At 32.6% G+C, this 16854-nt stretch overlaps 1 protein-coding gene across 1 annotated transcript in view; it reads right to left on the bottom strand.

Annotated features, from left to right (window-relative positions):
• Positions 1-15820, bottom strand: part of PMCA (plasma membrane calcium-transporting ATPase 3) — a 29169-nt gene extending 13349 nt beyond the window's left edge. Inside the window, 14 exon segments of the mRNA XM_071889495.1 lie at positions 4001-4151; positions 5939-6090; positions 6154-6365; positions 6489-6549; positions 6551-6688; positions 6755-6961; positions 7036-7230; positions 7299-7985; positions 8091-8345; positions 8418-8785; positions 8859-9132; positions 9379-9800; positions 15101-15269; positions 15513-15820. Coding sequence (XP_071745596.1) covers positions 4001-4151; positions 5939-6090; positions 6154-6365; positions 6489-6549; positions 6551-6688; positions 6755-6961; positions 7036-7230; positions 7299-7985; positions 8091-8345; positions 8418-8785; positions 8859-9132; positions 9379-9800; positions 15101-15245 — 3267 coding nt within the window. The 5' untranslated portion in view covers positions 15246-15269; positions 15513-15820.
• Between the last annotated feature and the right edge of the window lie 1034 nt (positions 15821-16854).

The raw sequence follows: 16854 nt of genomic DNA, 5'->3' as shown, positions 1-16854 counted from the left end.
TTGTATTGTTTTCTCTACAGTTTAGGTAGCAGTTTTTCATACACTTATTGAGTAGTATTAAATAAATAAGCAATGTAAGGCTCCGTTAAATAAAGTATACGTCAGTGGGTCTTAACCCTGTTCGAGGTACTGAAACCCCCTACAGTTTCATATGAACATTCACCAAAGCCTTCTTAATTGTTCAAACGGAGCGTGTTACAAATTGTATTTGTCTTGACGCCCACAGAACGCAGGTTATGAACCACTCGTATAAATAATCTTAAATTACATAAAATAACCTTTTCGTACTCTACAGTTAAAACAGCATGAATAAATGTGGATTTCATGGCAGGCAAATCGGTATTACATAGTGGAATTACTGATTCTATCAGAGTTTTCAATTGATGAAAAATTAATTTTTTAATATTTGGTGCCCATAGAAGGAGGAGGGGGTACTTGTCATCGTCTATGAGCTATCAATGAATGATTGAAAGAAATCCCTTGCTTTAATCCTCAATAAACTTAGAAATTCATACAAAATCCTTTCCTTGGTATATTCTTTGCAGAGCATTGATTTACTATGAAACGGAAACATGTAATTGTATGTATGTAGAGAGTATATCGACATATCATTATATTATTTTATTATAAATATTGTAGTAATAGTAATATTATGAAGGAAGGGGGGAATTAAGAGGAGGAATGATTCAAAACGGTAAGTAAGATGGGGTTGTTTTTCTTGTTTGGTAATTATAATCAGATATTTAATAATAATATGTTTATTATTTGTAGATGTGGAATAATAAAGCTCTACTCATTCTTACAAAGTTTCACATTCATTATATTACATATGTATAGTAATATGGGGGCTGGCTGGCAAAAGAAGTAAAGTGGTGTAGTACGCGCTCAAAACAAATGAGATATCAAAAGGTTAAATCCATAGTAGTAATAACATATTAGTAATACTTGACTTGCCTTTCTTATTTGTTCTTCTCATAAATTAATTATTATTTATTAGAGAAGAGGATGATGATATAATTAAAGTATGGAAGTATACATTTTGAAAAACCGAGCAAGCAAAATAGAAATGAATCTCACCTCTCTACAACAAAAGTAGTGCATGTGTCAAGGGAGGAGGATTAAAAGGAAACCATATAGTAAGGGGGGCTAATACATTAGCTACTAATAATTGTTATTTATTGAATATATTAATTATTATTATATGAATGAGTAGTCGTCTATCTGTAGTACACTCCTGTTTGATTAAGAAGAAGATGAAAACATCAAAGATTTTAAAATATTATGGAGAGTATGGATTACCAGTAGATAAATGATTTAATCATAGAGGATGTGACATTGGACAAAAAGGCAAGAGACAGACATAATAATAATTATGATTGGACTAAAGGAACAGGAGCAAGGGTAGGACTTGTTGAGCATGTAGAAAATTAAGCCAAGTTAATATAACATACGCCACTTATTAATTGAGAAACATAATATCAATAAATAGAATATCAGGTAAAAAAATTTGTATTAGAATGATTTGATTTGGAGGGGGAGTGAAATGATGGAATGGAGGGGTGGTTTGAGATGGAACTATTTGACTATATACTCGTTTCATGAATTAACTTGGGAATGTCTTGGGCTCTGGTAGTAGTTGTTGTGGGAGCGGGGATTTGTGGGATCCATTCACTAGATGGATTATTAATAATGGGGTTTATTCTTTCATGAGTGGGGATACCACCAGCATTGGCATGCGCAGCAGCAGATGGAGAAGAAGAAAAATAAGGGGAAGAGGCTAGTCTACCATGAGGATGCCTAGGACTAATGGGTTGCTGAATGTATACAGGTGTGGGGGGTGGACCGAAACTCGAATCAAAGGAACCTGGCATTGAGTTGGGATTGAGATAATGATGCTGGTGCGTAGGAGGAGGGGGCAGGATGATTCCAGCGCCGGAAGAACGTCGATTGTTATCGCAAGGGACACTCAATTCAGAAGCGCCACCGCCGCCAATGCTAGGACGACGCACCAACTCATACTGGTAGCCATCAGCAGCTTGACCAAGAAATTGGCAGTATGTTGGGTCATAACCACCATATGAAACCACAGGATGAAAAACAGGTGAAGTTAAAAGATGTGTATGTAAGCCACCACCCACCGCCGTGGGGTATAACATGTTTCCGGAGGGTATAGGGGAGGGAGAGCAGCTTCTATTCACTACATAGGATGGCTGAGAAAAAGAAGGATCCGGTGCCAAAGGGACTATGTTTGGGGCACAACCCATAGGGAAGTCTCCAACAGGAACACCCCCACCACTCAAAGTATTATTACTACTACTATTGACTTTAATAATATCTCCATTTGTTGTTGAAGCATCAACAAAAAAGCTAGTTTCCGTACTTTGAGTTTGAGCATCAGAGTGGGAAAAGGATTGTCTTTCTTTGGATGATGTGTTCGAGGAGCAAGACACAGGTATATTATCATCCACATCATTACTGACAATGAGTGCAGTATTGAAGGTATTATTAGAAGGGGCATTATTATATTTGTTATTTGCATTAAAATTATTATTGTTATTATAAAGTGGTGTATTAGTTGTGGTTGAGGCAGTTGCAGTAGCTGTTGTGTTATTTGAATTGCTGCAACTCCTCCGAACTCTATAAGCCTGCCCTTCTACTTTAAGAAAGTTGTTAGAGGAAGAAGTGTTAGTTGCAGTAGTTGAAGTAGTATTATTAAGAAGATTATCCGTCACCACAGGAATCTTACGTGTTGACGACGACGTTGAACTATTATTGACACTACAATTCATGGAGTGTCCATTATTGTTAGATCTTAAATTATTTTTTCCTTGAATGATGTGCTCTTCCTCAATTCTATTTATATCTGAAGATGCTGTGGGTCGTGTATTAAAATAACTCCTGTTGGAACGATAGGAATGTATAGAATGAACTGAGCGTTTTTCTTCCATATCCTCGAGAGTTGATTTAAACGCACGAATCACGCGAAGCTGTAAGAAGGGGCAATTAAATCAAAAAGAAACACAAAAACAAAATAAAAATCATAAATCAATTCATACTCTGAAAAAAAAATCATACTTTTCAAACACAAAAAATCAATAAAAAAATATAAAATCATAAAATACACAATAATAAATAAGCAACTAAGAATGTGAGTCTCCTAATTTCTTATCTTTATACATATGTAGTAAAAAACTAAGTCTTCTATAGAGAGAGACTAGCAATTATAATATAAAGCTTAGTAGTTGTAAAAAAATATGAAAGAAGCAAATAAAGTAAAATATCAAGTTAGCAAAAAAATAAGAAAAAAACAAAAACAAAAAACAAGTCGATTAAAATAAAAAAAAAGAAATATAAATAAAGAAATAACGAATGTCTACAGCCACAATCGTTAATAGCAACAAATGCGAACTTTGGCGAATTATTATGATTTTAAAAAACGATTATTATTTAGGAAAAGTCATTTCTTAAAACTGTTTCTACATTTATGCATTGTTTGTATACCTTTACTCACACTCAATATTATTAATGAGCATACCTACAAAAATGAATAATCAGAGCAGCAAGGCCAGTTGGAAATTTCCTTTTCTCCAATTATAAGAGACTTCTGATTTCTAGGCTAATCATTTTATATAATTCAATTTAATTTCAAGGTTGAATTCAAATAGTTTTTGCTCATTTACAATTTTGATAAGTAAAACATCTCTGGAAAGTGGATTCCAAAGCTACTTACAAATTAAATTACAAGAAAGACTCCTCTTTGGGCAAATGAAGTCAAGGGGGAAAATATATGTAATAAGTAGACCACCCATGTATCGCTATGTGCAATCACATATTACTGCCTGAAAAGGGTTCTTTATAAATCTTAAATTATGATAAGAGACTCATGATGATCCGAATTTATGAATTAAAAAAAATAAACAATTTATTTTGTATTTATTTATGAAAAAATAAAGAAAATAAATGCAGTTAAGTTGTGAGTGACTCTCTCTCTCTCTCTTACCTGAGTTTGAAGACGGGTAAGACCACGGATCCATAGAATTTGGCCGGATCTTGAGCCAGAAAGGGGAATATCATGATGGTGATGATGGCCACCCTCATGACCAGACATGGCGAGAGGAGATGTTGGTTCGGTAGGAGGTTGGCGACCAATTCTACGAATTAAATTGATTAAGTTCCGTTGCATTGATAAGAAGGAGTTATTAATTTATTCAAATTATATTTTGACAAAATATCATTTATTTTATAAAATTTCAAAAATTCATATTTTATGTTGTAAAATCAATTATTTATCTGGTAAAAAGAGAGTTCAATTAAATTGATAAATAAATTCCAATAATTACAAATTTCGAGCTCGAAATCTCTTTGCCCTAGTAATGTTTATCAAATAAATAATATTTTTACACGAATATCCAATTTAATAGTTTAAATAACTAAATATTAAAAAAAACTTCCCATTCAAACTTGTATTACGCGGTGAGGCAAGGGAAAATGTAATATGGATCGCTTAATCTAGTCAACTGATGGCTAGTGGACTGATTTCAAAATATTTTCCTATCAGATATCATAAAAAAAATATTTTTCAATCTGGTATTTTACAAATGATTAGATGTACCCGTATGTTTGAAATTTTTGCTTTGTTTCTAAGGATAGGATATTTAAAAAAAAAAAATCTAAACTAAACATTGATTATTAGGGTTTCAATGACAAGATTTTTATTAGGTTCTAGGATTTGAAAGCTCATTTTAAGAGATGTAATAATTTAAGAAAATGTTGCTCATTCATTTTGATTAACCCTTGTTGGTTAATGCTTTACCTGATCGAAAAGGCTGACTCATGAAAGACAAATTTATTTGAATAAAAAATAAGAGTTATAAAGTACAAATTCATCAATTTGATCCCCCGCCCTTTTCAATATTATTAGCTAGATGACTTGAAAAAAAGAGCTATTTTTAAGCCTTATTAATTAATAAATAAATCTTATCTTGTATTTTATACCTATTGTAATAACCAGGGGGCAAACTTTGAGGCAGACTCTTTTTAAGAAGTACACAAGTAATAACAGATGTATAAACTAATTAATTATTATTCATTTATTTATATGATTATCTTATTTATTATCGAAATTTCTAAGAACTTTCTGATGCAGATTTGAGATATTAGGGGAGAAACTGAGTGGTCCATTAAAATCTTAACTCAAAAGACTTTTTCAAAAAAGTCTTGTAACGGAGGAGATGGGTTTATTTCATTGCTTGTGTCAAAAGTGGCCTCTACACCCTCACAAGGCTATCATACTCCACATTTTTGATAGCTCTCCGGACAGTCTGTTTAACCCAGAGATCTCTTGCATGGGGCCTCATGAACTAGAGAGGAATGCCCTAGACTGGTTTTTTTAACTACTCCGGGTCCAGTTTGGCCTTTTTGATAGGGCCCTTCTTCCTCTCCAAATTTTGGACTTACTGACGGCGTAGAGTCCTTTTCTCGACTTGTACGTAAGCTAGAGAGACGAAGTTGGTTTTGTTTTGTAACTCATTGTTTATGCTTTAATGAATCGAAATATAAATTGATTTCAATAACTCAACCTTAATTAATTATTGAATTAGTAAGTGTTTAGAATTCAATGGACCACCCCTGTAACTCGGTTCTCCAATTTCGATCCGATATATCATACCAGGGTTATATTAAACCAGATTTTCTATTTTGTAATAATTTTAAATTTGAAAAAGAGATATGATGGCTTAGTTCGGTGACACAAAAGGATTCGAAACTAATCTTTCAAGAAAAGGTAAAAATTTACGATTTTTTATTTTTATTTTTTTGATAATTTATTCTCTGTTCTTCGCACATTATATTTCAATCCTCCCAAAATATAATTTAAATAAATAAATATCTTGATCACCATAGTTGTATGGTGTATAATATGTAATATAGAACAACTTACGCGAGGGACTTAGGAATACAGCTTGTTGGAATAGAAGTAACCAATTGTTGCCAGACAAGCGTGCCAATACCAAGAAAAATGCACCATACCCACTGTTCTAAATTCAGTGGTGATGTAGAAAAGGCGATACCTCCAAATTGAACAATAACAATCTTAAAGTAAAATAAAAGATTTAAAAAACATGGTCAAATGATTCATCACTTTTAAGTACAAACCTGTCCAACAAAAGTTAGTATCCAAATAATATAATATATTGGATTAGAAAATAACCCAATAAAAATATTTCTCTGACCGTGAATTTTACGGGCATTAATTTCATTAAAAATCGTCATCATAACAAAAGAATTGAATATCATTGTAAAATGAGGTGTTGGAGGGGAGTGAAGACCCGCACCCCTGCCATTATCAATATCCAATAATTTATCACCTATTAATCAAATTAATAATGTTCATGTTACAAATACATACTTAAATTAGTAGAATTGTTATTTGTTTTCATTTTAAAGGATAATTATCATTTAAAGAAAAGAAGACAAAGAAAAGAGCCTACCATAAAACATCATCCCAAAAGTGATAACTAATTGATACACTCCTTGACCAAGTATATTTTTTTGCCATAACCCTGGATATGAGAGGTTTTGTACGTCCATATGGTTTGCGGTTAAGTAAATCCGGGGTTGGCATTTCAGTTGCAAGTGCTAGCGATGCCAGTGTATCCATAATTAGATTTACCCATAACATTTGTACAGCCTTCAGAAACACAATAACACACATTTAGCACTTTGAAGTATAAAGAAAACTGAATACAAAGCTCACCTTCAATGGAGAATCTTGTATAGCACAAGCGCCAATAAAAGCTACAATGACAGCCACGACATTAACCGTCAATTGAAATTGTAAAAACTTTGCGATACTATCATACACATTTCTACCCCACATTACTGCTTTCACAATACTACTAAAGTTATCATCTGTTAATATTATGTCTGAAGCTTCCTTAGCCACATCTGTACCAGCAATTCCCTGTTTGATAAATAAAAAAGTACATTTATTGCTGAGTGAGGCAAAAATATATAGGGTATAAGGAAAAAGGGTACCATTGCAAATCCCACATCTGCCTTTTTTAATGCAGGTCCATCGTTTGTTCCATCACCAGTGACAGCAACTACTTCTCTATTGGAACTGATCTTACTGTCAATGATTCCTTTTACTAAAGTATATTTATCAATTGGTTGCGAGCGTGCCAAAACACGCAAATTTGGCCAAACTTTATCGAGAAGATGTTGAGAGACCTAAGGATAATATTTGTGGACATGAAAGGATTTGAAGCATTTATTAGAATAATATGATATATAATTACTTCTCCTGAGGCATCACGTATCCTCTGATTAAATTCTTTGCCGTCCATTACTAAAAAGTTGTCTCCTTGTTTTATAATCCCACATTTTGTTGCTATTGCTCGAGCTGTATTAATGTTATCACCTGTTACCATTCTAACAGTAATACCGGCACTTTGACATTGTTTGATGGCTTGAGGAACCTCAGGACGAACAGGATCCTCGATTCCAACAACACACAAGCATGTAAGATTGTTAATTATTCGATCTTCTTCATCCCAATTAGGTTCATTTTCATAGTGAACTTGATTAATCTCTGCACGTGATGGAACAAAATCACGATATGCGATGGATATAGTACGAAGTCCATCCTTGGCCATTGGCTCAATGATTTCCCTCACAGTTCGTTCTTGAGAAGAACAAGTAAACTTGTCAACTTTTCCTCCTTCTCCAAGAATGAATGAACACTTTTTCATGATGATTTCACTTGCTCCTTTTGTGTAGACTCGATAGCCGCCCTTTTCCAATGGTATAATTGTGCTCATTGACTTTCGAGCAGAATTGAAAGTATAAACTTTAGTGAAATTGGAGTCAGGGTTGTTACTCCGTATGTTACGGTAGTCTTCCCCCAAATCTTGAACAAATCCTAATAATGAACACTCAGTTTTGTTTCCAATTTGCTGTGGAAGTTCGTTTGGATTCTTCGATGTCTTTAAGTAAAAATAAATAAAAATAATTATTCCTCTAGAATATAAAAGTAAAGTGATGATATGTGATATAAAAGTAAACTTGACTAAATAATAATATAATAATACCACTATATCCGTAGAATAAGAGCTATTAACACTGATTCCCTGAGTGATAAGCTTTCCAGCGTTGGATGCAAAATCTTTTAATTTAGGCAAAAAGGATCGATTAGGTTTATAATGCCTTCCACATATATACGCTTGGACCACAGTCATTCGATTGGTTGTAAGAGTCCCCGTTTTGTCTGAACAAATAGTAGTTGCATTGCCCATTGTTTCGCAAGCATCCAAATGTCTCACAAGATTATTGTCAGCCATCATTTTCTAAAATATGTACATAACATTAATAATGAACCTTACAATACTTTATCTTGTCATTTTTGGAGTAATACTTACTTTAACGGAATATGCAAGAGAAAGTGTAACAGCAAGTGGCAAACCCTCGGGAACAGCAACGACGAGCACAGTAACACCAATTATGACGAATTTTACATAGAAATTGATGTAGTACATCTCCCATTCATTTCCTTCGTCCACAAATTTCTTGATGGAGAACTGAATACAGAGTATGAAGACAGTCAGAAGAGAAACTGCCATTCCACCGTAACCAATTTGAATGGCAAGGTTGGTTAATTTTGCTTGAAGAACAGATTTCTCTCCAACATCAACGGGAGGATGGCTTTCTGAAGGACCATCATCGATGATTTTATCGTTGACTGCATTATGGAAGTGTGAATTGCCAACGCCTTCTTCAACATCTACACCTTATAAAACCAAATAAAAAATCAGTCAGTGGATTATCATTAGAAGAAGATGAATTTTATGATATATCAATACCAGCTTTTTTTCTTTTTTTATCCTCTTTTTCAACTTCATCTACTGCGGCTCCAAGTAAAGTAAATATTATTCCAGCCTGAGAGTTAACTCCAACAGCTGTAATAATAACTTTGCCACTACCTTCCATGACATGTGTACCAGATAATACCATAGGATCAATATCGACTCCTTTACGGACGTGGTCGGATTCACCGGTAAGGGAAGACTCATCAATTTTAAGATCATTGCTTTGAACAACGATACCGTCTGCTGGTAATAAATCACCATACTTAACCTGTGTTATAGCAAATATAAAAGCACTTATCAATAGAATACTTTCATTTACTTGGCTTACAATTAGTTATATCAAATAATATTTGATTCAAGTTATTATGAGAGATTTACAAAAATTGGGGATCAATTATGATGCAAGAGTCATCATTCAGAGTATGATATTCGAAATTTTGTTTCTTATAGTATTTGAAAACTTATGAACCTCTTGCTAACTTCAATAAGTTTGTAAAATAAATAAATGTAATACCTGAATTAAGTCGCCAACAACCAATTCCCCGATTTGAATTTGTATTGCCGTTGATCCTCTAATGACATTAAATGTCTGCTCTCCTTCTATTCGATCTTGCAATCCTCTAAATTGTTTTTCTTTGGACCAATCATTAAAAGCAGTAACAAGTACAACAATAACAACTGCAATGAGAATTGCTAAACCCTCAATCCAGCCATGTTTATCATCTTCTACCTCGACAGGACTGTTCTCTATTTTTGGAGGTTGGTAAAAGGACAGGACAAGGGATATCACGGCAGCAATTTCTAAAATAATGAGGGTTACATCTTGAAGAGCTTCCCAAACGAGTTGGAGAAAGGTTTTTGGAGGTCTTGGAGGGATAATATTTGAACCAAACACATCTCTCCGCAACTCTAGATCTGCTATATCTCCAGTCAAACCTATTTTGCAAAAAAAAATAATACTAAAATTATTGCAGGAATCTAGATTTAATCAAAATAAGCTAAGCTATAATCAAGTTTAAAAGCAAAAAAATACATTTAATCAAGGGATTGTAGGGTTTTAGATTACATAGGGTGAACAAATAAGTTTTTAGGGATCTATAAAAGATTGTTCAACAACTAGCATTAAATCGTAGCGAATCAACATGTAATTATATTTATGTTGAGGCTTCCTCATTTCCCACTAAATCAGTATGCGTCATGTAGCTGAAGTCATTATTTCATTTTGATCATGTTATCTTTTATGTCGTCTGAACAATTTTATTTTAAGCGCTTCATTTTTGCTTTGTTTTGCAATGAATCGTGATGGGGGACGAAGAGTGGATTCAATAACACAATTCAAACTACAGAATTTAGGTTCATGAATACACTTTAATTGCATTTGTAGAAAGAAGCTAAAAATGTAAACTCGGAAGTAATGAGCTAATTATCCTAAAGGGACGACGTTACTAACAATGGATACAATTAGTCGAGTATTCAAGTCCAAATATACGTAATAAAAAACTTATTTCGAATAATATGTCAAAAGGATCACCCTCAACCCCTATTTTGCAAAAATCGTCAAGGGCAAATTGGAGGCGCTTTAACAGCGTAACATAACCCAGAGTTTAAAAATATACGAATTGTGCTCTCCCCTCCCTCCGCTTTCAAAAAAGTAAGTAAATTAAAAACTGTAAAACACTCAACTTTCGAATGTATCTAAAGTATGTTCACGCCCTCCTTCGAATAACTCAGGACGCATACACTTTAGCTTGAAAATTCTTATACTAATTAAACCGCTGTAGCCAATATATATTGTTCCGGTCAATGACTCAAGCACTAGCAGAGGAACAGTACAATAAACTCTTACCTAAGAAGTGGGTCAATTTTTAGATTTCCAAAAAAAGAATTTGCAAATAAAACACAGTCTTTGTTCTATCCAAAAGATGGGGAAAAGTCATGATGGGTCCAGCAATTTATAGCTACAAAATTTAAATAACTATGTATTTTTAACTTATTTGTTCCCCATACATTCCTTAACTCATAATACAATATAAAATTCATGGAAAATAGATTCTACATTTTTTTTAATCATATATTAAATGAGCATTTACTTTAAAACTACATCAATTTTAGGGTAAAAAGATGAAAATATAATGTGTTTACATATAAAAAAAATTCGTCTTAATTATTTTTATTTTACAGGCAACATTATTTCTACTTTAAAAAAAATAACTTATAATTTTGTAAATATTTACATGAATGAAACATTATGAAAATAAAAATTGCTTACATTAGGTAAAACATAAAATATGTATAAGAAAAGTTCTGATTGATAAATAGTTTTAGAGAGTCTTCCATAAATAGATAAGACTAGTTAACAAAAAAACACAAAAAAACTTCACGGATGAATTACATAAAAAAATGGACATAGAATTAAGCTTGGTCATAATAATAGATCCAGTAAATACTAGATGAGATTGCCAATAACGCAATAGTATTGTATGTCAAATAATATCATATTAGGAGGGTATTATGATGCAGCAAAGACTTTAAATATAGATATGTATGTAATATTCAGGTATTACAACAAACTACATAGTATAGAAGAAGATTATCTTAAAAGGATAAATGAATGAAATTCGTTTTAAGACACTACATACGAGTATTTGTTCCTCAGAGGAGATATTGATTGATGTTCAAAGAAGAAAATACCTAATTTATAATAACTATACGTAAAATTTTGGGGAATAAAATGTATTATCAGAGGGAGGGCAAGAGGTAATGGTAGATGAGCCTTGATCACGACAAATTATGACGTAAAACATTAATAATTGTGAAAAATCCATGCTCATAGCAAATTAATAAATCACAAGAAAATGATGCTCCGAAGATTGATTTTTTTTGACCTCTTAGTGTTTAAAATTTGAGGTCCCAGGGGGGTCCGTATAATTTTATTTAGGGGGGAGGAGGCTAACTTAAATGAAAATTTTCGGAATTTTTTTCAAAAATTCATAGCTATTCACAGAAAATAAAAAAAAATCGAAACAAATTTCAAAAATTCCATTTATAATATTACATTTTTTTTTTTGGGAAATTTTTTCAAAATCCATATCTATTTTTAAAAAATTAAATTTTTTGGAAAAAATTTAATTTTTATGGAAAAAAACAAAATTTCTTAATTTGGGAAGAGCTACAGTCCCTCCAACCCTCCCTCTGTGGATCCTATTGGGTTTTGATTTAATAAAAGAGGCGCCTTAGTAGTTATTCTTGTACTCTTGTACATCAAACAGTCTCTATAGTAAGTTTCATTCAAACAATAAGAAAAATTCCTTCATTGATCTTTCAATACTAATGTAAGGAGCAGTAGCATCACTAGTCCATACACAACACAATATTATCATATATATATAATACACCAATTTATATAAGTAACTGTATTACGGCGTTTATTATTTGTGGGGCTAAGGCCCTCTAAATTATGAAGGCTTGCAAGACCTCTTTTAAGGAATTTGGCAGTTAATCAATCTGTAGCGTAGGGACACTAAAATTTACACACGACATCATCCCCTGTGAAAGTTGAGCCATTGATAAGAGCAGAGGTTGGGTAATTTTTTTGGTGTTACCCCAAAAGAACTTGTAGTAAAATTAATTTACCCCAAAATAGTGGCATGATGTTTGTTCGCTTGTTTCACTTAACACTAGGAACACACTCTCCCATTACCCCCAAAATTTTCAAAAGTAACCCAATTAGGGTAATTTACCCCTGTTGCCCGATCATTGGCTTAGAAGAACATATACCGGCAGGATATTGTTCTTTAGGTAAAAAAATAGTTTGAAATCTAAATTAAATTGACTTATTATATATTTTTTCATCATTACAGAAAATCCCACGAATTAAAATATGTCCGGAGAAGTGAGGACACCCAAGATAAAGCAGCAAAAAAAAAATTACAGTTATTGTTACCCCAATTTTTTAAAATGGTGCACGGAGTCTGATATTGTAGATTATGTTGCATCAAACACCCTTCTGTTCTTGAATTGGCTTACCCATTCTCTCAAATGTGACATTTGGTGATACAAAACATGTATGCAAAAAATCAACGTATTCGAGATATGGTTCTGAGTGGCCACCAAGCGCTTATGTATAAATATATGTATTCAGGGCCCAAAACATAAGAATCATTAATGGTCTTGTTTTTTTCCCTCTTCAAACCAAGTAATGTGTGGTATTCTTTCAACATGTTAATATTTGTGTTATTAACATCAAGAGCTTTAATTTATTAATAAACATGAAGGTTATGTCCCCGAGTACATATAACCGGGCCACCCGTTATTATACATTGTCCTAGTCGCCATACATGGAAATACTATAAATAGTCTTCCAAAAGATCCCAGTCTTCTCGCAGATGGCATTCTGGGATAATCCAACGTGGAGGAGCGCTGCTATCTCAATCCTCTTTTGTCCTGTGTGGTCATGGTTGTGACTAGGACAATATTTTTCTCAGCAATTGACAGCTAATTATGTGTTTTACAACATTGTAAATAGGAAAATTGTAGAAAAATGACTCTTAACCTTTTAAAATTTACATCATAGAGATGAGTAAATAATAACGGTTGACCCTGTATAAGCGCACGGGCCACTCAGGACACTCAACTTTAGTTGATTTTTCTATCATCAAGTGTTACATTTGAGATAATACGGATGAAAATCCATCAACGATACACCCTAATGTAGGTAATATTTTAGACTCATTATGTATCTTAAAATGACTCATTCTCCAGGAGGAAAAAAAAACAGAATATAAACACATCTTCATTTGTAATTTTCAAAATACTTTTTATTTCATGACAGCATGTTTATAAACAAGCATTGTCTTATATTCACTGATTTTAAGCATTTTGAGTTTGAACAAGAAAAACTAAATTGAAATATATACATATATATACAATGATTTTGCTGACATTTAAAAAATAAAGAGGCAAGTAATGAAATATAATAAGCGTAAGAAAACATATAACTAACTGACTTTATTTATGCATATTATACTTCCATTATTATAGATGCCAAGAATATAAAATATACTTCGAATTGCATTTTGTTATTAATATTTCAAATTAATTTCTTTTCTCATATTTAATCCCAAGAAATATTTTCATAAGCGTAGGATATTGCAGTGTATGGATTGAGTGAAATATTAGAGAAAATAAGGTAAAAATAGAAAAGAATAAGACATTTTTCATAATTGTCATAATTTGTGTCCATTGTTCATACATAAGGATTACATATTTACTCGAAATGAACAACATAATATATGTACATAATATATCATACAGATCCAATGAGTAAGAGTTCTTTTTTTTTTTTTTTTTTCATTGAAACTTAAAAGGATTACGAATTCATAAATCAAAAAAGATTACAATTTAATATTTAGTACAAGGTATGTGGTTTGTTACAAATTTGTTGTCAATCCTAACATAATGCATGACAATTAACATTACTTAGTTCAACTATTTAGAAAATATGAGGTCAATAATGATAAACACATTCGACAATTCATTATTATCAGTAAATCTAACATTTTTTTTTTTTTTAAATTATAAAATTTCCATTTTTTTAAAATGAGTTGTGTATTTATTGACCTCTTAGATGAATATAGGGTCGTTCATTCACATCTTATTGTATGCTTTGTACAAGTTGCAACATGTATAAGCAAGGTTGCACAAGTTTTATTTTGTGTAATATCATAACACCTTATTGAAAATGACAACATCCGTCATTTTAATTACCCACTACTAACTCAATTCATTTTGACATATTTATTATATAATAACAAGTGATGGAACTATTGGATAATTATCTAATGTGCGCCAAAATGCTTTATTAATTAGTGAAGTATAATAATTAAAAACCAATAATAAATATATGTAATATAAAAGGATTATTTTCGTCACATGTGCACTCTACATTTCTAATTATTTAATGCTATATTTAAAAATATTTTTTAATTGCAACATGTACAATTTGCTTATACAACTTGACCACAGCATATGCAGTACAATATATATTTAAATGATATTTGCGGAATAAGAAAAAAATCTATTTGAAATTCTAAGGAGATTTGGTTAAAATGTATTAAAAATTGGTGAAATGACAGCGGGGGGAAATGAAATGGTGTTTTCTGTAGATTAGGATGTATTAGGAGTTTTGACTAATAAGTAATGCCTAAGTAGTAAGATAAGTGAATGACTACGCTTACCGTTAGTACAAGAAGTGTTTAGCTTTTTCGAGATTTCTTCTGTTCCTCCAAGTTGTTGAATTTTATCAATCCCTTCGGCTCCTCGATACTCCATAAGCTCGCGGAGCTGTTTAAGAGGGACCCCATAACGTGATCCTCCCGCCATTCTTCACTTTGGGAAGAATATCACCTTTAAAAGCAAAGCAAACAACAATAATTATAAATTTGCCACTCTCAGACTAAGTGAACAAACAAATTCTCAATGTTCCCCATCCTTGACAAGTCACACACTCATTCCATTCTCACGCACACACACACACACACAAATCATAAGTAAGGAACAAGCAAGGCTTCAAATAAATAATAAGTAAAAATAGGAGCAGAAGTCGTGGACTCGACAATTGCAACACTCATGAAAAAAGGTCTGACTCACGTCATGCACTTGCAAAGGCCTTTCCAACTCAATTATAGATCAATAGCGAAATGACGGAAGTAGTAAACGACTCCGGGTTGATGACGAACTTGAGGAGACTCACATACAGCCCATCGGGTCGTCGTCGTTCCTTCCTTCTTATCTATTTTGTATTACAGCTTGTCTGCGTTCTCCTTCCCTTAACTAAGACACTTCTCTCTCTCTCTCTCTCTCTTTTCCCTTCCTTCTTTCTCTCTCCTTTTCTCTCTCTCCTCACGTACACACTCCAAATACTTCCTCACTCCCTGATCCACCACTTACCTACTAATACATTTAGCAGTACTTCTCTCTCTATAACATACACACTCTCATCTTATCTCTTTATTTTTTTTTACTCACTCTCCCCCCACCAATCTCAATTCCCTCTCTCTTCTAACTTTTTCTCTTTCTTTTTTTTATCTTCCTCTTTCATTTCATCCTATCGCCTATCCGCTATCCCTTTTTCCTCTTGCCTTACTTCTCTGTCCATCATCTATTTTCTACAAAATCCTTTGCTCATCCGAACATGCTTCCCCCCTATCCTCGATTCACCAACAACAAAATCCAGGAGCCGATCACGATATCAATTCCGGTCCATACAGCACGCTCGTTATATACATATTACTGTTTCATCTGGTCAATCTAAAGATCCCGCCCATCTACTTAACTAGTACTATCTGTTCATATACTTCAATTCTCAAATTTCTGTTGTTGATTTTAGTCGTTTCTCATCTTGTGTTAGGAAGGGACCCTTAATGTACATAATATATGAGAAATTTTCTTTTATCAAAAGAATCATTCCAATGTTACTTACCTTAGTTACTTATATTAATATTACGTTCATGACTTATAGGCCTGCATTAATATCTTACAAGACAAAAACGGAAATGATGTAGAGACTACATTTGTTTGTTTTTGCTCTTTTTATAATGGTAGTTTAATAATGCAGATTGGAGCGTTTTCATGCGATAAAGGCCCTTATGGGGGCCTAAACAACTATGCCTTATAAGAATATTTACCCCTTTTCCAATAATATTAAGTTAAATAGAGAATTATTAGATGTCAAAATGGGACCAACAAATTAACGGACTTAAGCCTTATCGTCTATCACAAATATATCCCTTTAACGTTTAGTTATATTATATATCCACCCTAATATTATGTATTAAAAATAATTTATTTCATCGTTACTCAATCTTATTTCCAAAATGTTGACAATCAATTGACAATTACAATGGAAATCCGCAGGATTTTACCTTGAGGGAGACTCCCTTTGAATATATATATTTTTTTTTGTAGTTTAAAGCAATTTGTCTCTAATTAA

Source organism: Lepeophtheirus salmonis, chromosome 6, assembly GCF_016086655.4.
Source record: "Lepeophtheirus salmonis chromosome 6, UVic_Lsal_1.4, whole genome shotgun sequence".
Classification (NCBI taxonomy): Eukaryota; Metazoa; Arthropoda; class Copepoda; order Siphonostomatoida; family Caligidae; genus Lepeophtheirus; species Lepeophtheirus salmonis.
The sequence above is the reverse complement of the archived record's forward strand: the minus strand, read 5'-3'. Positions and strand labels throughout refer to the sequence as shown.